This window comes from Notothenia coriiceps, unplaced genomic scaffold, assembly GCF_000735185.1.
Source record: "Notothenia coriiceps isolate Sejong01 unplaced genomic scaffold, NC01 NC01_scaffold00028800, whole genome shotgun sequence".
NCBI lineage: Eukaryota > Metazoa > Chordata > Actinopteri > Perciformes > Nototheniidae > Notothenia > Notothenia coriiceps.
The window spans coordinates 392,341-413,596 of NW_011361501.1; the positions used below are offsets into that span (position 1 = coordinate 392,341).

Here is a 21,256-nt window from a genome sequence, read left to right on the forward strand (position 1 = left end):
AAAAAAAAAAAGTCTGACTGTATACATTACTCAGTAAAGCTCGATTAAGAGACAATCAGAAATAAAAAATATAGTTTATTTCCATACAACATGCTCATTAAGTTTGACTTCATTTTGAAGTCTCAACATGAATTAATCTTGAAAAAACACTTCCTGTGTGTGTCTGTGTGTGTGTGTGTGTGTGTGTGTGTGTGTGTGTGCGTGTGTGTGTGTGTGTGTGTGTGCGTGCGTGCGTGCGTGTGTGTGTGTGTGTGTGTGTGTGTGTGTGTGTGTGTGTGTGTGTGTGTGTGTGTGTGTGTGTGTGTGTGTGTGTGTGTGTGTGTGTGCATGTGCGTGCATGTGTGTGTCTGTGGAGAGAGCGAGAGCGAGAGGGAGAGATAGAGAGACAGCGACAGAACAAGTAGAAGACGGAGGGTGAACAACCAAGTCTACTTTTTTATAATCTTTTTGGTCTTATTGCATGAGAATCTTGATGTTTCTTATATATTGTAGCGGATACGTCAACAAATCTGACCTATAGAGCAGAAACTCTAGAAACAATCTAAAAAAACAGAGGTTGTGTGAAGAAGATGAGCAGCATGTGTGTTCGGGCCGCGCTTGCAGTCCTCCTCCTGTTCATAGCTACCGTTGAGGCTGATGAAGGTAAATATCAGTTGTAAATTATATTTTATTTTATTTTTACTTAATATTTCAAAGTTATAAAGTTTAAATATATTGGTCTGCATTTCGGAACAACAGACATTCTGACAATAAATATGACTGTTAAGAGCAACTTCTGCAATTTCCTGTATTTCCTTAACTGCTGCTACTTTCCTTTGTTTTACATCCTACTTCTTTCTCATGATGATTTGATTGACTTTTGTTGTTATGTATTATGCTCCTTCGTTGCCTGTTTTGCTTATTTTTGTCCTTTTCTTGTGGGCTGTTATTTAGGACATTTCAAGCTTTTTATAAAACATTAGCAGGATTGAATTCACACTAAAATAAAAAATTCTTCATATTTATATAATGTGAGTTGAGTAGAAACCAGCCTCAGCTCTCTGATAATAATCATTTCACCCTGAAAACAAATGAGGAAGAAGGGTCCAGATGAAATGAAAGAAAAACTAAAGCAAGTGCACTGAAGTCAACTTAACATCTGTGTCTGTGTTTTAAGGAGGAGTAACATTCTGGGGAGAAGAATTCACAATGACCTGTCCGGAAGAAGGGAAGTTTTTTAAGGAAGGAAAAGAACTAACTGAAGAAAAGCATAAGCATACACTCAAGTATGATGACAAAGGCTTATACCACTGTGCCTACGGAGAAAATAAATATTATTTCTACGTGAGGGGAAAGAGTGAGTGAAACAAAATAAAAAATAAAAATGTCTCATGATGTGCCATCTGTGTTAGTTGTCCTTAATGCTACTCTTTGTCCTCTAGCTTGTACAAACTGCTTTGAGGTGGACGCAAATCTGTTTGGGCTGGCCATTGCTGCAGACGTGGTGGGGACGTTAATTGTGATGATCATTATCTACAGGTGCACCAAGAAGAAAAGCTCAGCTGGACCCCTTCAAACTTCCAAAGGTAAGAACCCACCCAAGCATGTTTCATTACTTCAGTTAATGGTTAGCTGATGTCCCTCGGACTCAAGCTTTAATCATGCATCTGAGTGTTGATTTTTCAGTAAGACCTATCTGCACTGAGAAATAGGATTAAAGACTATACATGCAGCTACAATGCAAATCTTATTTCAGTTATTATAAGCATAGTGTAAAATCTGGTGTCGGTTTCCCTCACTTCCTCATAAAGCATACTTTGTCTGTAAGCATGCACAATCGACTATAGAGAATTCATTTTAGGTGTGTACTGGGTCTGATAACACAATGATTTTAAATATATTTATTTCTGTCCTCCTCGTATAGCAACTGCTCGTAAAGGAGGCCGGGCTCCAGCTGTCCCATCTCCTGACTATGAGGTACGTTTTGTATTTGCACTCGATTTTGAGATGCATTTTACTTGTGCATTTAACATTTGCGTCTTCTCTACAGGGACAACAAATAATCATAGCCAAAGTCTTCAATGTTTTAATAATACATACAAATATGACGTCAGACAGTGTCCAGTGTCATTGCAAAAGAAACATTTAAAAATAAATTAGAGCTTATTTTACAGAGCATTATTTTTGAATCCTTTCGTTTTGAAAAATATTAAAGAATAGTTCACAGGGTGCTATGGGTGGTTAGCGTAGCTTAGCATAAAGAGTCAGAGCAGGAGATAAACTAGCCTACCAGCACCTGTAAAGCTAACAGAATATTTTCTTTGTTTAATCTGTATAAAAATGAAGTCTAAAAACGCAACAATGTAGCTTTTATAATAGTCCAGGAAGTCACAATTCAGGCCAAGAAATGATCCAGCAGGTAACCCTTCGGAACATCGTAAGTGAATATACTGAACAAAATTGACAATGTATTTATTTTTAGTTTACTATTGTCCCTGGAAGCCATGTGTTACTATGGTTATCAGATTTCTTCTGCATTGTGACCCTACCATCCTAAATCAAAAGTGTTTTACACATTATCAGGGAATATCAGGACCCTGTGATCGAGCTAACGCTGGTTATGTTGTGCTTTGCAGCCTCTGAACCTTCAAACTCGCTCCCAGGACCCTTACTCTGTGGTGAACCGGATGGGATAGAGACAGGTCACCGGACTGGGGCAGGTTGAAGCAGACATTCACAAAAGACATGCATGAACATCTGTCATGCTACGGAAGCCGGCAAACGCTGGTTATCGCTCTCCTGGATTCAAGCGGTCGCTGAACTCAAATCATAGCCAAATATATTCCCAGTTACTCCCAGTATCGCATAGCCAGTCACTGTAATATGTCCAGGTGTTCTGCCCCATCATGATACAGGTGAAAATAATGAATAATGTAATAATGTAATAATGTAAAAAGGTAGGCAGAAAAAAACATCCTGGTATGTCTTTCTTTATATATGTTGCCTTATAGGATCAATTACCAACCAAAAATGTAAAATAAAAATGAATTTATTAAATAATAATAGGATATTACCGAAATGTAAACACAAAAAGAGTTTAACAAAAGTTTTTGATGCTACTCTTCCATGTATTTATTGTCATAATAATCCATGAACTCTTCTAACTGTCTTGTTGTCACCAGGTGTGACTATTGAGAATGAGTAAAACGTGAGTTTAAATGCAGACTTGGCTGACTACTAAACAAAAAAAAGGCGTAAAACTCAAGCATCAACCTTGTACACTTTGTAAATACTACTAAATCAATCAAACGTAATACTACTGAAAAGTCCTCACGTCTATCCCCTTCGTCTAAAGCAATTGAATGAAGGGTCACTTGAGTAAATGTTTTGGATTTTGGTTATAAATGTAATCTTTAAAGAAAGCGAGCAACAACAATTCCAATCGTGTCTAATGTGCGGAAGCAGAAATCTAAAGACAAAATAAAACCAAAACGATTTGCTTGGTTAGGCAGCTTCAGAGGTTAGCGTGTAAACAGGTTTGACTTTTAAATATGCATTATATACCTAGTTTTTAAATGCTTATGTTAATTAAATGATATGTTAAAGCATTGAGGTGGTAATGCTGCACTGGACTGCCTTGTATTCAGATGTGTTTCAGATATTCCGACCGCTCTTGATTTTTAACAGAAAGGACAAAGAATACAATCAAAATCAAACTAAATAATAAACATAGAAGTGTGTACTGGGTTGCATTATTTAGATACAGGTGTACCTCATAAAGAAGCCCCTGAGTGTAAATATATGTCTTTATATTGTAGGCCTACTTATCTTTTAATATAAACATATTATTTACAATACTGTAAAATACAACAACAACAAATATGTCTTTTCAAATATAGAGAGAGCAATATACGTTGTTCTTGTATATAATCTATGTTTATGCAATTATATGTTCTGACTAGCAAATAATGTTGGTCACACATGTAAAACGTTGGTGCACAAACTCATTTTGCTCATCTATTCTGCTTTTTTTTTTAATGTCCCTGCTACTGTAATTACACTGTACTGTGTCACTAATAAATAATTCACACCCAAGTATGTTCTCATTTCCTTCTGTGCAAATGTTTAAAAACTATTTCTCTGATGCTTCTTCAGAAATGACTACATCCGATTCACGAAACGGTCTAAAAACCGCAGCTCATATCCGTAGCCCTCCCACATGCATACCATCACTATCGATTTGTTTTCATGGCTAGAGTCTCTCTCATGTGAGTGACATATCTGACTGTCTTCGGAAACATCTTAAATATGTCTGAAACTTGTCTCAATGCATAAACAGGATTTTCAAACCAATAGTGCACATAATGGAAATGTTGTGTCACGATTTGGCCTTTTTCCCGGCAGTGACTGAGCAAATGAAACTCGGAAATATGATGTATGATTTCTAATTAATGCAGACGACTACTGATTTGGTACGCTTATTATACACCATGCAGCTCTGGAAACACTCCCACACTCACTGCTCAGTTATCTTCAATCTAACATCAGCTGTGTGTTTGTGTGAGAGAGAAACAAAGAAATGGGGGTTGTCGTTGCACCTCTATGTTGCTGCTTTAGTTCAGTCAAACCGCTCCCACACACAGACCTACATCTGCTCCACAGCCACGTACGAACATACACAAGTGTGCACGTGTGTTTGAAAGTGTGTGCACATGCATTGAGTCTGAAGTTGTGCGTGTGGTGGGGGGGATTGCGTTTCTGAACAGAGCTGTCTGAACTTTGTTGTTTGATCTCTCGCCTCTTCCTCAGATAGAAAGAAGCTGCAGTATGTAGCTTTGTTACAGCAGTGTCAAGAACAAGGCAGAAAACTCAGAGCAGCGATCAAAGAATTTAAGCTATAAGATTAGCTGACATGGAGGGGAGCTTCCTCTTGATCAGATAGTCTCTGCTCCTCTTCCTCTATAACCTTTTTGTCTCATACCCGCTCTTCTCTTTACTCTTGTTATGTATTTTTTTCCATCTCTCAATGTCAAAACATATCCTCTCCTTTTCATATAGTTTCTGCTACAGACAGAAATAGACCTCTGAAGACTCTCGACCTTACAGGATAGTTATGAAACACTAGTGTTGTAGCACTTTTTAAAGGTCTTGGTCTTGTCTCGGAATCAACTGCATTTGTACTCGGTCTTGTCTCGTTCTCGGACCTATAGGACTGGAGATTTTATGTCAAGACAGGTCAAGAGCACGGCTGCGGCTAGGGATGTGATTGGGTGTAAAACGCCCTGTTTCAAATGCCACCAATAACGTGACTAAACTGACTTACTTTAAAGCACTCAAGAGACTCCAAATCTTTGCGCTCATGCGCCGCAATGTTTGTAAACATGGGATTGGTCTATAACGGTTGTTACCCCCTCACCTCTCCCCACCCTGTTCCCACACACTCAAACAGTCTTTTTATGATGAAGTTGGGATATTTTAGATAAAATTGACCATGGTATCTTTCACATTTTATTGTAAGTGTATCGTGTAGTGTTGGATTCACACTAGTCTGGTTCCGGTCTTGATTCGGTCTCGCCCAGCCTTGGTCTTGATTTGGTCTTGACCTCTTAAAGTCTTGGTCTTGTCTTGGTCTTGCTAAACGACGGTCTTGGTCTTGACTTGGTCTTGACTTGGTCTTGACTTGGTCTTGACCTCTCAAAGTCTTGTTCTTGTCTTGGTCTTGGTAAACTCCGGTCTTGGTCATGACTTGGTCTCAGTTCAGGTGGTTTTGACTACAACACTATGAAACAAAAATATCAGTAGCAAGTGGTGCATGAAGTATTCCAATCTTTAAGTAAAATAACCAAATAAACCAACAAAAAATACAGACATTAAAAATAAGAAAGACACAAATGAAAGCTTCTTATTTACAAGTACAGATTATCGTCACAATGTACTTAAAGTTATCATCCATAAGATTTTTGATTTGCGGACACCTGTGCTAACAGCTGGCAACAGTGAGACTGCAGGAAAATGGCGGACTCCACCACTGAAAAAGCAGCAATGAAAAATTGTAAAACTGGGTTGGACTTCTTGGAAATGTTGAGGATTTTAACTTTAAAGTATCAAAAATAAAAATGAAAACAATTTGGAGGAAATATATATCACAATATTAGATGAATACTGGTGCATTTTACTGTAGCTGATCAAGGCTGAGTTTGAATAGTGTCATAGGCAGTTTGTTGTTGCAGTATAATGTTTTTCAAAAACTTTTCTTCTAATCTTTTAATTGGTGAAACATTGGATGATTAGACATATTTGAGCTGTGTAAAATATTTTTAAAAACTGTCTTACGGGTTTTAGAGGGGAAATTTCTTTTTGTGGAGGTGTGAACAGCTTTCTTGACACCAGAAACGTGACAAGGTGTTACTTGTAAGGAGACTTTTGTATAAGAGGCCCACAAACCAAACATGGTGGGAGCCATGGTGTTAAACAGTGTGGTAAAATGTAAGTCAAGTCACACTTGACAAATAAACATAGGGCATTCAAAAGCTTGGTTTTAACGTCTGTGCGTTTTTGGCGAAATAAATATTGTACCTAACTGAACCTGTATCATGGTACAAGAGCTTACCTGAGTCAACCCTTGTGTGGTGTTCATATTTTTGTTACTCAGCCTGTGTTCGTGGGTCTGGTTAAAATACTCAACAGATGTTTACTTAATATTTGCCTTTTACATTTGTTACATGTAAACATTACATTAATGAATTAAAGTGCTACTTGTTTTTTTGCCCGCTGACCGGCTGGTCCTGTGGCTCGTCTTTTCTTTGTAACTAGCTGATGCTCAATCTCATCCTCTTCTTCAAAGTCACTGTCAGACTCAGAAGTCTCAGAAATGTGATCTTCACATTCTGAAACCTCTTCATCATCATCAAATGGTTCTCTCTCTTCCAGAATCATCTGCAAGGCCCTCTGAGAAGAGAATCTGTTGGCCATCTTGATCAGTTGTGATAAGGACCCAAACTGGCGCCCCAAATTTGAAACTTGGATAGAGTGTGAAAAAAACAGGCAGCTGATATATGTTCTTCACTGAAAATGCGCCAAGGCCATTGAGTGTGAGTTTGAAAAAAATAATTGATCATACAATGTTTCTTTAGATAAATAATGAAACACGTCCCACAGACCCGGACACCACACAATTAACCTATATTTTCTGAAGATTCAACTGAAATCACAATCAGGCAAGTGCACAGATAGACCTCAAATGGGACTTGAGCACATGCCCTTTTGCTCTCCTATTGGAGAAGTGCCCTTTTTTGAATGAACTGTTTTTACAAATCCGTATCATTATCTCACATAAAGCAAAGAAAAGGATAAACCTGTGTCTAATACACCTTATCTAATGTGTTGCTTTTTATAATTGTGTCCTTAAGTATCTTATGAAATGTGAATTATGTTATACTAATTTGTTGGCACAGTATCTTAGCCATACAATATCAGCATCTTCCTATTGCCTGTCATCACTGAACCATTGTTCCTGATGCATTTATGGAAAGGTGGTAAGAGAAAAAAGGAGGCAAGAGAGTGGCAACATCTTTGCAGGCAGTACTGAGCTGTATAGATCAGAGTTGGGCTATATCTGTTAGAAGAATGTACTGAAATATAATTCATTTTTCTGCACGTATCATTAATAAACTGTCAAGTATCAGTGTTTGAACCAACCCTAGTCATAGGTTTATTTAAATACATACATTGTATATCCCTTCAAACTGTCACACAAGTAGTTATATCAGGCATATATTTATTTAAAAGTTACAAAAAATGGCTGATTGCCTTTTTATGAATTTGGGCTCATGCCCCTCTAACATCCTCTGCACGTGCCTGATAACAACTACAGTGAAGGTCCTGATTTAATATTAAATGTTTTATTAAAGGCTCTCTGTAGCACTGCTGCCATCTAGCGGAACATAATATATTATCCACTGCTGAAAACAGAATGCGTTCAACCCAGATTAAATAGGGATATTTTCAACAACACACTGTTTAATAAAGAGGCACAAATCAGTTAAAACGAGCTGGTATATTCTGTGAAGTAGGTATATTTTTTATAATTACCTTATGCCGCAAACATCATATGGACATTTCTATACATATAACGTTTAATTGTGCTGGGAATGACTGGCTAAATGTAAACAACCTAGAATAAAAACTGCAAGCTAATTTATTGAATAATTAAAAGACAGTTATAGGCTAATGTGTCGCACTGTCGTCATGTTAGCCTCATCATATATCAGGTTTCTCTTTCACATGCTTCTTTCAAAGGTTCTGTTCTGCAATCTCTCCGCCTGTGCCCCTATCTTATCTTTACAGGCTTGAAGAATCCCAGACACTCATGCAATAGTATGTGTGTCAGCTGTGTGTGTGTGTGTGTGTGTGTGTGTGTGTGTGTGTGTGTGTGTGTGTGTGTGTGTGTGTGTGTGTGTGTGTGTGTGTGTGTGTGTGTGTGTGTATGTGAGTGTGAATACAAGTTGCTACACGTCTAACAACAAATGACATGTCAAAATAGGTTCCTCTTTCTATCACAGCTCAGTGTGTGACATGCCTTTTTTTAGGGAACAAAATGATCATGGTCTGTATTCTTTTATATCAAATGTTTTTTAACGCTTTTTACAAGAACAATGCATGTACCGCTGAGAGTGCAAATATTAGTGAATTTGTGCGTATTGAGCCTTCAATGGGTGTGTGCAATGATGCTGTCATGCTCTCACGAGGAAAGCAAAATGAGGGTTCAAATTAAGAGCCGAGGCCCCTTCGTGCTGTGTGAGCAGCAACAGATGTTCACCATAACTCATCACTTGACCTCTGTATTTCTGGCCCTTTTAGAGAATTTATCAGATTATCTCTTGTAACAGGAAGCAGCCAAATGTCTCCACAGATTAGTTTTGGCATGTGACAATAACATAATGTGTTCCTATAGATTGGCTCTCCTGTGTAGAAAACTAGAATAGTGTTTGAAATTATTTAATTTCTTATTGCAAACTAATTACAAACAATGTTATCCTCATAACACATCATAATAAGGAAAATATAAGCACTATATAATCAATTATTTTACATAAATCTGAAGGGTCTGTCTTAACAAAGGTTTTTCCACCATATTAAAAGTTCCCTCGTGTAAAATAACCTTTCAGAGGGTAGCAACAGGAAAAGTCTGCGTTTCCGTTCACATTATCTTTTTAATCAGTTTAATCAAAATGTGTGTTGAGGCCAATAGAAACAAACCGCCGCCTTGTTGTGCAAGGCTGAATGTCAGATTTCCTTCTCATGTGGGTTTGTTTGCAGTGTCTCTCCACTAGAGGGCGGATGGAGAAGCAGCGTCAGAAATACAGTCAAACACCGGAAGTTGGACGTGTTGGCCTTCAAAGTAAAAGCGTAACATTGGTTAAGGACGGAGCTCAATATCTAAATGACTTTACTGCCTTGAGAAAATATTGTTTGTTTCAGTGTATATTATTTAAAGTTACGTGTGTGTGTGACAAATTGAAAAAATAAACAAAAAATACGATTTGATTATTGATTAATGTGCTCATCACTTCACTGTTGCAGCTTTGGTAAATTTGCTCTGCTTTATATAGGCGCTACTGGGTAGCTTAACTTATAATAACATATGATAATATATGTGTAAATGTATATGTTGTATTAAACTAAATCTGCTAAATGACTTGTAACTTAATAGGTAAATACATGTAGTGGAGTAAAAAGTAGAAAGTAGCATCATGTGAACATTATAGAATAAAGTACAAGTAGGCTACCTACATAGGCTACTCAAGAACTAAAAAGTATTAGTTATTGAGTATGTAGTTACATTACATCAATGTTTATTGGTATGACCATCAAAACACAATTTTGTCAAACGTCATTGCGCAAGTTGATAGCTACAACAGAGCAACTACAAACAGCCTGGCTAATAATTGTATTCAATGATAAATCACGGTATGAACGAAACTGATGGATATCATCAAACCTTTCACAATGTAATGATGATGTAATATAAATGTATTGTTGTTGCCTACATAACAATATTGTCAATATCCTAACTTGACATCAAAAGCACCCCGGCAACGGTAGCCGAGGTAACAATACAAATGTGATTGAATAGAACCAAAGCATTTGTATCAATACGCTATTGCTGCATTTGTACCATTTTATTTTGGAAAGCATCAACAGGAAGTGGTCTTAATTTGGACGCTGGGGGGGCTTGATGATGGTAAAATGAGCCCGAAGCAAGTCAAGACTTTATGGGATGGGAACAGACGAGTGTGTCCCAGTGTTTTCCAGCTCCTGACAGTGTATTGTGACGGGCAGACACAGGAGGGATCCGCAGAGCTCATGCCGAGCAGCGGGCACACTGCAACCGGCGGGACAGTAGCCCTGCGGGGGTCTGGAAAATGGGAGCGGTGAAGTGAAAAAACGGCCGAGAAGCGGACTGTCTGGAGGAAAGGCACCAAAGTAAGTCCACGTAACTTTCTCGGTACAGAAAAGTAATGAAAAAGCAATTTTTTTTATATTTTTCACAAGTTTCTTTCCCTGTTTGTGAGAAAGTGGCTTTGTTAACTCTTCGTCTATCAGCAGTGTTACAATAGTTTCGGACACAGAGCTGTGGTCAGATCAGGTTTCACGGTTGCCTCTTGGTTTTAAGAAACCGCCCCTGCATGGTGTCCCATAGTTCTGGACTGACCATATCGTTAACCGCAAATTATTCACACACGGAGAAAGAAACGTTACGAAGTGTGCAAACTCTTGCGGTCCTATGCCCATAGTGGTGACATGTGGAGCTGTGATTGACAGCCAAGAGGGGCGGGGTAGACGTTAAAGTTGTTATAGTATAAGTACTCATAGATACACATGTGATAGGCTACTTGTTTTGGGTATTTTATCCAGAAAGGCTGCAGTGGAGTCCTCCGGGGTTTGCCACGTACAGCTGCAAGAAATTTGATCTGCGGAGGTGCCCATGCAGTGAGAGTACACCGGCCCGCCTCCTGGTTGACGTCCCAGGGCAGCGGTGCAGCGTGGTAATGCACAAAGGGCAGGACACATCGGTCACAGTTAGTCACACTTTTTATGATGTGGTAGTCTGAAAATCAGCTGGAGGCAGACTGTTAAACTGCAAAAAGAAGAGTTTAACTAGGGTTTCATGGAAAAGGTCCTTCTGATGGACCTATGAGTTAGTGGGGGTAGGCTACTCAGTAAAAGTAGAAAATACTAAATCTTAAAAAACACTCTGTTACCAGTTAAAGTCCTGCATTTAATTAATGTGTATAATTCTGCTAGATATCTTAACCTATAACCAATGTTTTTTTAAAAGATTTATATATAATATTGGCCATAAGCTTAGTATTAAACTAAGGCTGTCAGATAAATGTAGTGAGTAAAAAATACAACATTGTTTTCTAAAGTAAAGTGATGTAGAAGTTTTATTCCACCACTGGAAACATTGGTAGAATAATTATGTATGTTACTTGTTTTTAAGTAGCAATACTACAATGATAAAAGGTAAAGTATTATTTAAATAGGTATTACTAAGTATAAGTAGCAAACAACTTTATTTTCAAAAGTTAAAACACTAGTTTCAGAAAGACCCTATTTTTGTTATATCATTATATTTTGGATTATTGGATTATTAGTAATGCTAATTAATGGATTAATGATGAAATAAATTAAGCTACTTTGTAATACACATAGTTTAATTTGTAACATACTTCTCGCAGGTTTTGTTTATGTAAGATCTTAATTAACAGAATGTGAAACTAAAGCCAAAGTAGCATGAAATGGTACATATACATTCCCATAGGAAAAACACATAGTCCTTAAAAGTTTTGGCCAATTTATACTACTCTATTAAGTTAGAATACTTCAATATAAAATGTCTTATTGGGTCAAATTATAGGAACAGATACACCAATGTGTTGTCATAACTGGTACAGGCTTGATTCAGTTGGGGAATATATCCAAAATGACCAAAAAGACATAGGCCTTTTTACACATAAAAACAAGTCTGGGCACCTTCTTGCCAAGGATCACTCTACTGGGTAGTTATCTTATTTCAGTACATTACACTGTCTCATTGACAAAAGTGGTAATTAGACTCTGGCCATGCTTTAGCTGCACCTTCAGTGAATCTTTTACCACTTTCTGTAATACTGTCTCTTCTAACTTTGCTTGGATTTACTCTGATACATTTGATCAGTCTCCTTTCTTGTGAACCGATTTATTCACTGTAACTGTAGGCGTCCCATTGATGCACTCAAGTGTTTTAAAAACACTTGAGTGCCATCAGTTTCTTAGACTCACGCTTCCCCCTCAGTGTTGTGCATTCATTTGGCTTAACAGGATTAGTACGGCATCCATTTTTTAAATGTGATAGTTTTAGCGTTAAGATTTCATTTAGGGGTCTCAATAACATGAATAATAAACAACAGGAGGATTTTATAAATTGAAGGATCAGTGCTGTTTGAAAATACAGAAATGTGTTTATTAGGAGAACTAAGTTGATATTTTGAAGATTTACACTGCCATAAATGTGCAGTTTATTACTTCTTTGCACACATTTAGATAAAGAAATTCTAGCTGGCAAAACATCTTGTCAAGACATTAGATAAGTATGTATGAGTAATTAAAAGTGCTGTATTGTAATGGCTTTTGACACACTAAAGGATTTTGTCTCTACACTGACACCAAACTATGGTAATTGGATTATCACAGTAGGCGAGTTGGGCAAAAGTCTGCTTGCATTTGCCAGGAAATTATCCTTTTGTAAAAGAAAACACACCCTGCAAAGTAATCACTGCTGCGGGAAAGAAATAAATAAGAGCTAATGGCCGATGATCCTCTGAGAACAGCAGGATGCCAGGTTATGAGGTGCCAAAAGACCTCTGAAAGTGAGAAGGTGTTGGGGCGTGATATCTCACATGCATTTGCCAATTGTCCACTCAGAGGGTTTGCAGCTCGAACTGCCGTTGCCTTTTGGGTAATTGCAGTAGTTAGAATGTGTATGATTTGAAGGCAGCAGCAGTTTGCTGTTAGCTGACATTTATTGGCGAGAGGTCGAGAGGAACACCTGGTGCGCAGAGTTCACAATCCACGCCGAGGCAACAGATGGAGCAAATGATGCAGGAAAGAGAAGGCGGTCCAGACAAATGTGGCCACAAAACCACACAGAGGTGACGAGCAGCTGAAGGCCAGTGTGGTAGACATAAAGAACGTATAATCGCTCGGTTTTACTGGCAGTTTCCCATGTTTAGTCTGCATATTGCCTCTGTGGTTTCCTAACAAGGCTGATCCCTTTGAAGCCTGTAGTTTGCTTGAGGGGAGACAAAACTTGTAATTGCAGAGAAGACGGGGAAGGAGCTTTTATTATCGTAATTCACAACAGCTAATGATGTCATACACAAGAAGAGTTGAGCCGTTTAACTGTAAATTTGAAAAACATGTATCGACACATTATGCTGCGATAAACATAGAGAATTCATTCATCACGGTTAGACCTCTGTCCTTTTACGAGTGGTTTATTCTGTGGGCGGAGTATTTAGCTTCTGAGGAGCTCAACCAGAAAAAAAGCTTGTTAAATTCTGTTCAGTGAGTGAGAGATTTGTGTACTCAGCTCAATTTGACAGTCATAAAACTTGGCTGCTCGTGTTTGTTCAAAACCTGAAGCTGGAGAGACTCACTCAAAATAGAACAGAACAACTTTTAATTATTTAATTGAACAATTATTTGTTTCATTGAAGAACGAAAACAGGAATGTTGAGTTAAATATGACTCATCTGGGCATGTGATGGAGGAATGGAGAGGGTGTGGTCTCAATAGCCATGCAGTAGGCAGTGTGCTATGGCATGGATATTCAAGTGTACTTGAATGGCATCTGTTTGTTTTAGTCAAGATTATGCTAAAACATACTTTCCCCAACTACATTTAAGTTCCCTATGAAGAACCAACCTTCAATTTTGAAAATTACCCAGTTTATTCCTATAAATCCCCGTGGAAAGTTTCCATCTTTGAAAATTCCCGGAATTTTGCAACCCTAATGCTGATACACAATCACCGCTTTATATGTCTTATCTTTTTCTGACAATTAAAAGAAAGGGTGTTCACTGATAAAGGTGGCAGGTCACCTCTGTCACTGAGGGGAGAAGAGGTAAAGTCATCTGCCACTCTTCCATTGCCACATCATATTGACAGGGCCCTTTCAGCTGTCAGTCAACTGCAGAGATATGAATGCCAGCACATTATTATCCACTCTGCTGTTGCTCTGTGTGCCTCTATGGGGCTATCGTAAAGCACAACAGACAGACTGTACATGTGTTTTCACGAGACACAGTATTAACTGCAAGTCTCATCCCCTGTAAAGCCCTCTTGATAAGCACGTCTATGCCCTATTGACTTATGTAACTTTGTGTTGTGCATCTACATCTGGTGTGGCAGCAACATCAACAACAAGGCCTGCCGGTGGCCTTCTGCAATTCACACACACACACACACACACACACACACACACACACACACACACACACACACACACACACACACACGCATACCCACATAAGTGAGAGCCAAGGGATTTACCGAAACAACCTCGATGACGGGGGGGGGGGAGGATACCAACGAGATAACCAGTCGAGCGGGTTGAGACAAGACTACTCATTGGTAGGCATGTCGACCTTGTAGTCACTAATACACAATGTTCCGCAATGTTTGGTCTTTGCCGTGGTCATTACGTTGTCTATTCTTGACGACCGCACCCAGACACGGCACAAACCGCCCCTGCAACGCTCCGGAGTTGACGCACTCCCGCCTTGTCACACTCGAGGTAATGACCACAGCAAGCCCAACGGACACACCCAGACGCTCGTCGCTCTGTGTCGCTTGACGTCGGACTGATTCGGATGTGGGTACTTCGCCTTCCCCCCACGACTCCCCGACGGTCGGTGGGGTGGTAGACGCTCCGAAGGTCGGATCGTGGCATGGGGGTTTGAACGCCGTGATGTCACATTCGGCAGGGTCAAAGGCGTCGACGGTTCCCGAGTGTCGTCGGGGGGGGGGGGGTCGCGTAGTGTCAAAGCACTCCTCGAGGTGCCTAACCAGGGTAAACCATACCAGGGTGCAGTGACCATGGGTTCCTTCTTTTTTTCTTTAGAGGTGCTCGCAAGACCCCCGTCGTATCTGGGTGACATACAGACACAATTCTCAAATGAGGGATGTCCCACATAAACTCCCAAACACTGAAGACGTCTGGCAAAATGTACGTCTTGTGAAGTATTGGTGTTCCCCTGCCATTATTGGCTTTTCGTACTGTACCCTGGGAAATCTAAGTAAAAGTGATGTCCTGTATTATGAAATGTCTCATAAAAAGTGACACATAAGATGTAATAGACTTATGAGAAGTAGAGAACAAAAATTGAGGACAAAAGGGTTTAACTTTTTGTTCCGGGATGAAAAAATCGAGTGTCTGGGGGGAAGGGAAGGGTGATGGTAGGTTAGTGCCTCGGAAAAATTCTTAGAGGACTGTCCAAAACTATAGAAGACGACACGATTGTGTTGCTCCTCCCTACAGCTATACTAGACGAAGTAAGTAATATTAGTTCCGTTCCCTTCTCTCTTCTTATCTTTCGTTTCTAGCCTCTCCTGTCTCCCCAAACGACCATTATCTCTTAATTCTTCTCCTCTGGACGAGAAAACTTTAGAGGGGCCCCCTGCCTCGTATTGCGTCCCCGACTGTTCCCGAAATCGACCGATCGGGGGCTGAGAGACTGAGAGTACAGAGACCTTCCTCTTCGGAGTGAGCGTTGTTTATGGAAGTCGAGTTGGAGGCCGTACTGAGGGTGACTTATTGGGGAGAAGGTCTCAGTAGGGCTTTAAAGGAATATTAATTAATTAATTGAAATTAAACGGATTACTATATTGGGTGACACAAATTAGTTAACAGGAGGTTTTATGTGACCCTATTGTTTTAACTATTTTAACCCGGACTTGTATTTTTTTCGAAATTATCCCAACGTATTATATATCAAAAAGGTAACTATGGATTAATAGTTATTAGTGGACGAAGAATTACAGCTACGTCAAATTTTCTATTAAGTGGATTAAGGTTTGATTAATAAAGATTAGAAAACAAAATACATTTGATGCCAAATCTTTCCGATTCAACATCATCGTTTCAAGCTATAAGAAATCGAGACTGGTTTGGTTAACAATTTTGTTGGTTTTTATTTCTAAAATATTTACATATAACGTAATAATTAATGCTAAAAGGAAGAAGAGAAGGCATGCGACATATAACCATCTAGTTTTTGTGAAACCTTCACCCTTTGACATGACATAACATTACACATTTATTAAAACGAAAGCCTTAAGAACCTTGGGGAGTAAATAGTCGGACTGAATAGGGTAGGTATGGTAGGTAGGTAAAGGGGCGAATAGGCCAACAGGCCCAGCGCCTCCCCATCCGTCAAAGGTCGTCTCTCGGGGTTTGAAAGAAAAAGGCACCCGGTGTTAGTTGGTCGAGACTGACCCCCTTAGGGTTCCCGGTGAGGGGTTCCGGTCACTTCTCTATATAGGGAGGTGGACCAGGATCCAGGAATGGGGAACCCAGAGAAGGCTTGACCCTGCAGACCTTGGTGGAGGGAATTCCCTTCCGGCGGGGTCCACCCGGTTAGGGATTGATACGGGTTGGTTGGAGTTTGACGAGGGAAAGCTATGCGCTTCCTTCTCGCCAAGTTGGAGGGCTCAGAGGGCCCTAACATTGGCTTCGAAGATGAATTAGGGATTCCTTTCTTGTTTGCGTCGGGGACACCTCTTTGGGTAGAGCCGGGCGAACATAGGCGCTAGAGCAAGAAAGCCAGTACTGGGTAGGGAAGTTTACTGGTACTAAATAATAGCTAAATTATTATTATAATTTATTGTAAATAATAATTTGGGCCAAATTATAGGACGAGAGATGAAACTTCGATAAACAGTAGTATTTAGAGAGTATTCCCGTTATGTTGGACAGGATTTCCCTTATGTATACAACGACCATTATTAGGGGTAGAGAACCTTGGGGAACTCCAACTGAGTGTTTTCATGTCTCTGGTGGGGCGCAATGCTGGCGTTCTATAGTGAGTTCGTGGTCTAAATGAGACGCGGTTCACCTTAGTAACAACTCTTACCACAACTCCCCGACGGTTGTAAAATTCTTCGCTGCCCCTTTATAAAGGGTAGATTACCCACCCCACGGGCTGTTCCTTTAATTTATTTTTGGAGAAAGAATTCGACCACTCAGAACTTTTCTCTGAACCCAGCGAGGGAAGTGTGCAGAGCCGGGTTTTACTAAAATTCTTTCGTGTTGCTCTTTTTCCATTATACAAGCAGGCACGGACTCTTAGGGGTTTCTAACCCTTGTTGAAAAATACTACTCTCGTCGCAGGACTGTGGGGTTGGGAGGAAGGGGAGCGGTGTGTCTGTGTGTTGGTGGAGGAGGAAGAGGCACAGACTATTATAATAAGATTGGACGAGTCCCTCGAAATTGGAAGGGACGTGGTTTATGTGAGGACCCTAAACGTTAGGTGTGGTTGTTCCTGTCACCTTTCATGATTATTATAGTGTCAGTTTCCGTCTCAAGGATTAGCAGAAGGGGTGGTAAATAAGTTCCCCAAATTGTTGTCCTTTATTTAAATACGGATATTTCTAGGACTCCTCATAGAAGAACAATGAGAGTAGAGTAGTACGGTGTGAGCCACAGCTTTAGTCTTGATTGCGGAGACCATTTACATGGGAGATGAACAACGCTACAATTCCGTAAAGACTGTCAGTTTATAAACGTCAGGAGTAAATCAGTTCGTCCCCAGTGTCACACAGCGTGTAAAGGGACGTAAAGACTGACCGGGGAAGTCAGGGTCCATATAGATTATATTCGAGATTAGACGGGGTCGGCGTCATTAGGCGTGGGTGGTAAAGGGGTATCATAAGGATATGTGGAGTCGATGGGGGGGAGTGTAAACACAACCACACACCACACACACACACACAACACACCACAACACACACACACACCACACACACCACACACACAAACACACACACAACACAACACACACACCAACCACACACACACACAACACACACACAACNACATGTCTTCCGAGTCACTTGCTTCAGAAGCGAGGCAAGAATACTTCCTGGTATTCGGAAAACGAAGAGTGGAACAGGCTAGCAAGTGTGCAGGTGTGCGTCATATGAGAGGCCCCGCCTTACATTTTGCGCAAAGCATTGTGGGGATTTTAAGACCACGGAGTCTACACATGTGCACCCTCGAAATTTCCCCCAAACCAAGGACGCGGCCTCGGTGGAATTCCAAGTATGCTGGACATTGGAACGCTCCTGCTGCGCCACTTGATGACGTAGCATCCTTGAAATATTGGCTTGGAAGCCAATATCCTCGCAATTGAGAAACGGCCTGTGTGAGTAATGTAGATTTACCCAGAAGCCCTTTCACTCACGGGTAACTCTGAATATCTTCCTCTCCTCTCAGGTCCGGATGCAGGCGTTAAAGTGTTTCTCAGTCCTGGCTTATGAGAACACTCAGGTCTCCATGACACTGGTGAATGGTGAGCGTCTCTTGTCTCTTTTCACTTCTTCTCTTGTCCCTTCATTTTTGTTTATTCACCATTTCGTTGTCGTCCTTCTTCAGTTTGCTCTTTCTCACTTTTCTTTGTCTCACTTTACATTTCCCTCCCATCTATTCTTCACTTTTATTCTCTTAACTTCTCTTCTGTCCACCGATCTTATTTTGTGTTATCTTGTTTCATAATTCTACTTCTCTTTTTACTTTCAGTCTCCTCTCCACTTGTCCTCTATTCTCAATATCTTACCTAATATTTACTAGGGATGCTCCGATCGATATCGGCCGATACTCACTCTCTGCCGATCGATCGATCTACTTTTCTCTGTTCAGCCCTAGTATCTACCTCTTAAAAGTTGTAGGTTTACAAGTCGAATTTCTAACAGTATTCCTGTCTGATATTATTATATTTTTCACACTTTAAGCTGGAGTTCCTCTCTGTCTCTGTTCGCTCTCTCTCTCTCTCTCTCTCTCTCTCTCTCTCTCTCATTCTCTTCTCCTCTATACGTTCCACTTTCTAACCCCAGTTCTCCTGTTTCTGTCACCAGTGCTGGTGGATGGTGAGCTGCTCTCTCAGGTATTTGTCCGAATGATGCAGAGGGATCAACCCATTGAAATGCAGCTGACGGCAGCCAAATGGTGAGTGAAATAAATCATTTAGAATATACGACTCCTTTACACGCTTTCTTTGAGTGTGACGTCTCCTCCTTTTGTCTCAGTCTAACGTACATGTGTCGAGCGGGCGCCATCAGGACGGACGACAGCTGCGTGGTCCTAAAGGTCAGGATTTTCTGTCACTTACATTGTTATTATTTTCCTATAAAGTGAAGATTTGTTTACCTACTTTTAATACATTCTCTGATAGAATAGCTGTAAAAAACATTATTCTGATTATTTTGATGATGATGATGATGATGATGATGATGATGATGATGATGATGATATACCAGTAGAGGCACTAAAGATAAGAAGTACTTTATTGATTCCAAGTTGGGACATGGCATTGCACAATACAATTAAAATACTAGAAGTAAACATTTAAAAATGTCAACATATCAATAGCAATAAAAAAAGTAGAACATGTTAAATTATAAATGTACTGTGACAAAATATAAAGCAGGATATTATATAGACATAAGTATGTGAGTAATGGAATATTAAATATTAGATTTCTTCCTTATTGTTAGAGAAAATATCACTGGTCTTTTTCTCAATCTAAAAATTATGACTTTTTCTCAAAAATCAGACTTTTTCTCAAAAATCAGACTTTTTCTCAAAATTCTCAAAATTATGATTTTTTTTCTCAAAAATCTCAAAATTATGACTTTCTCTCCAAATTATGAATTTTTCTCAAAAATCTGACTTTTTCTGAATACTTTAAAATGTTAATAATCCCTGGTCCCCGGCTTCATATTCAATCTCAGGATCCATGTATCTGTGATCCTCTCCAGAATGGAAGTAGTCATCACATACAGAGCATCAACTAGTTCCTGAACAGTGTCCTTCACATGCTGATATCCAAGAGAGGGAGTTACACAGTCACAAGATGGAGGAATAGAAAGCAGTATTCAATGTTTACTTCAGATTAGCTCCACGTCAGAAATGATCATGCTTGTCATATGTCTCTCTCCATAGAGGCTGAATCATCATGTTAATCACATAGCTATCATATGCCTCAAACAGTCCTGATGCTCTTCTAGGTAATCACACATCCTGTCATGTTCACAGCTACAGTTGGGATACCTCTGTTAGCATGTTACTCTGATATTGGAAGAAGACATTCAGTATTTTCCCAACACTGATCTAACGTTACTTCCTGTCCTCCTTGCAGACGCTGCCTTGCCTGGTGCGGATGTGCAGTAAAGAGCATCTCCTGGAGGAGAGGGTGGAGGGAGCGGAGACGCTGGCCTACCTGATGGAGCCCGACGTGGAGCTGCAGAGGATCGCCAGCACCACCGACCACCTGGTGGCCATGCTGGCCGACTACTTCAAATACCCCAGCTCTGTGTCGGCCATCACTGACATCAAGAGGGTGGGTCAGCGGCCTGAGTGGGCCCTCTTTATGGGATTAACAAGGTTTAAAAGGGCAGATATTTAGTGCTTTATTACACAAACAAGACTTAAAGGGGACCTATCACTCAAAATGAACTTTTTGATGTCTTTTCTAAATCACCATGTGTCCCCGGTGTCAGGGAACTCACGCAGCGTCAGAAAATAAAACCCTCTCTATTTTCCTCCGTACCCAAATCTCTAAAAACGGGGGTACTGTGTCGGCCATCACTGACAACAAGAGGGTGGGTCAGCGGCCTCAGTGGGCCCTCTTTATGGGATTAACAAGGTTTAAAAGGGGCAGATATATAAAAGCAATAGCTCACTTCAGGCCGTGATATATACTCATTATATCACAGCTAAGGGGGTTGTCGACCCTCCGCAAAACGGTTACCAAGTGTGCCAATATGAAAGAAAAATACACACTCTAATTTAAATAGTTTTTATTAGTAAATAATGATGTTCAAAATAAAATAGTCCCTCCGTTGCCTTCTGCACAAAACATTGTGCGACGTGGTTGCTATGCAACAACACTAACAGCAAGCGAACATATTAGACAGAGAGCGTTGATCCATTATTTGGCTGTTTATTTACATT

General features: G+C 40.0%; 3 protein-coding genes across 4 annotated transcripts in view; all 3 read left to right on the plus strand.

Moving 5' to 3' along the window:
- Positions 1 to 21,256, plus strand: part of LOC104958470 (armadillo repeat-containing protein 8-like) — a 42,458-nt gene that overhangs the window by 15,709 nt on the left and 5,493 nt on the right. Inside the window, exons 5-8 of the mRNA XM_010786212.1 lie at positions 18,521 to 18,596; positions 19,159 to 19,249; positions 19,330 to 19,390; positions 20,442 to 20,659. Of these exons, the coding sequence (XP_010784514.1) occupies positions 18,521 to 18,596; positions 19,159 to 19,249; positions 19,330 to 19,390; positions 20,442 to 20,659 (446 nt within the window). The remainder of the gene's footprint in view (positions 1 to 18,520; positions 18,597 to 19,158; positions 19,250 to 19,329; positions 19,391 to 20,441; positions 20,660 to 21,256) is intronic.
- Positions 379 to 4,074, plus strand: LOC104958452 (T-cell surface glycoprotein CD3 epsilon chain). The gene is made up of 5 exons (XM_010786193.1): positions 379 to 642; positions 1,157 to 1,336; positions 1,422 to 1,565; positions 1,904 to 1,956; positions 2,616 to 4,074. Exons 1-5 carry the CDS (start codon positions 570 to 572, stop codon positions 2,673 to 2,675), a joined length of 510 nt encoding a protein of 169 aa, XP_010784495.1. The 5' UTR covers positions 379 to 569; the 3' UTR covers positions 2,676 to 4,074.
- The window catches only part of tsku (tsukushi small leucine rich proteoglycan homolog (Xenopus laevis)), a 54,592-nt gene continuing 43,545 nt past the window's right edge, over positions 10,210 to 21,256 (plus strand). The window contains exons 1-2 of one of the 2 annotated variants that reach the window (XM_010786192.1): positions 10,210 to 10,464; positions 10,897 to 11,027. The gene's annotated coding sequence lies outside the window, so the exon portion shown is untranslated. The remainder of the gene's footprint in view (positions 10,465 to 10,896; positions 11,028 to 21,256) is intronic. The other variant, XM_010786189.1, reaches the window with a different exon arrangement.

Bases quoted from the DNA above. Each gene is read 5' to 3' on its own strand.
- LOC104958452 (XM_010786193.1), top strand. From the start codon at position 570: ATGAGCAGCATGTGTGTTCGGGCCGCGCTTGCAGTCCTCCTCCTGTTC. The intron at 643-1,156 runs GTAAATATCAGT...CTGTGTTTTAAG, and splicing joins TACCGTTGAGGCTGATGAAG to GAGGAGTAACATTCTGGGGA. The intron at 1,957-2,615 runs GTACGTTTTGTA...TGTGCTTTGCAG, and splicing joins TCCCATCTCCTGACTATGAG to CCTCTGAACCTTCAAACTCG.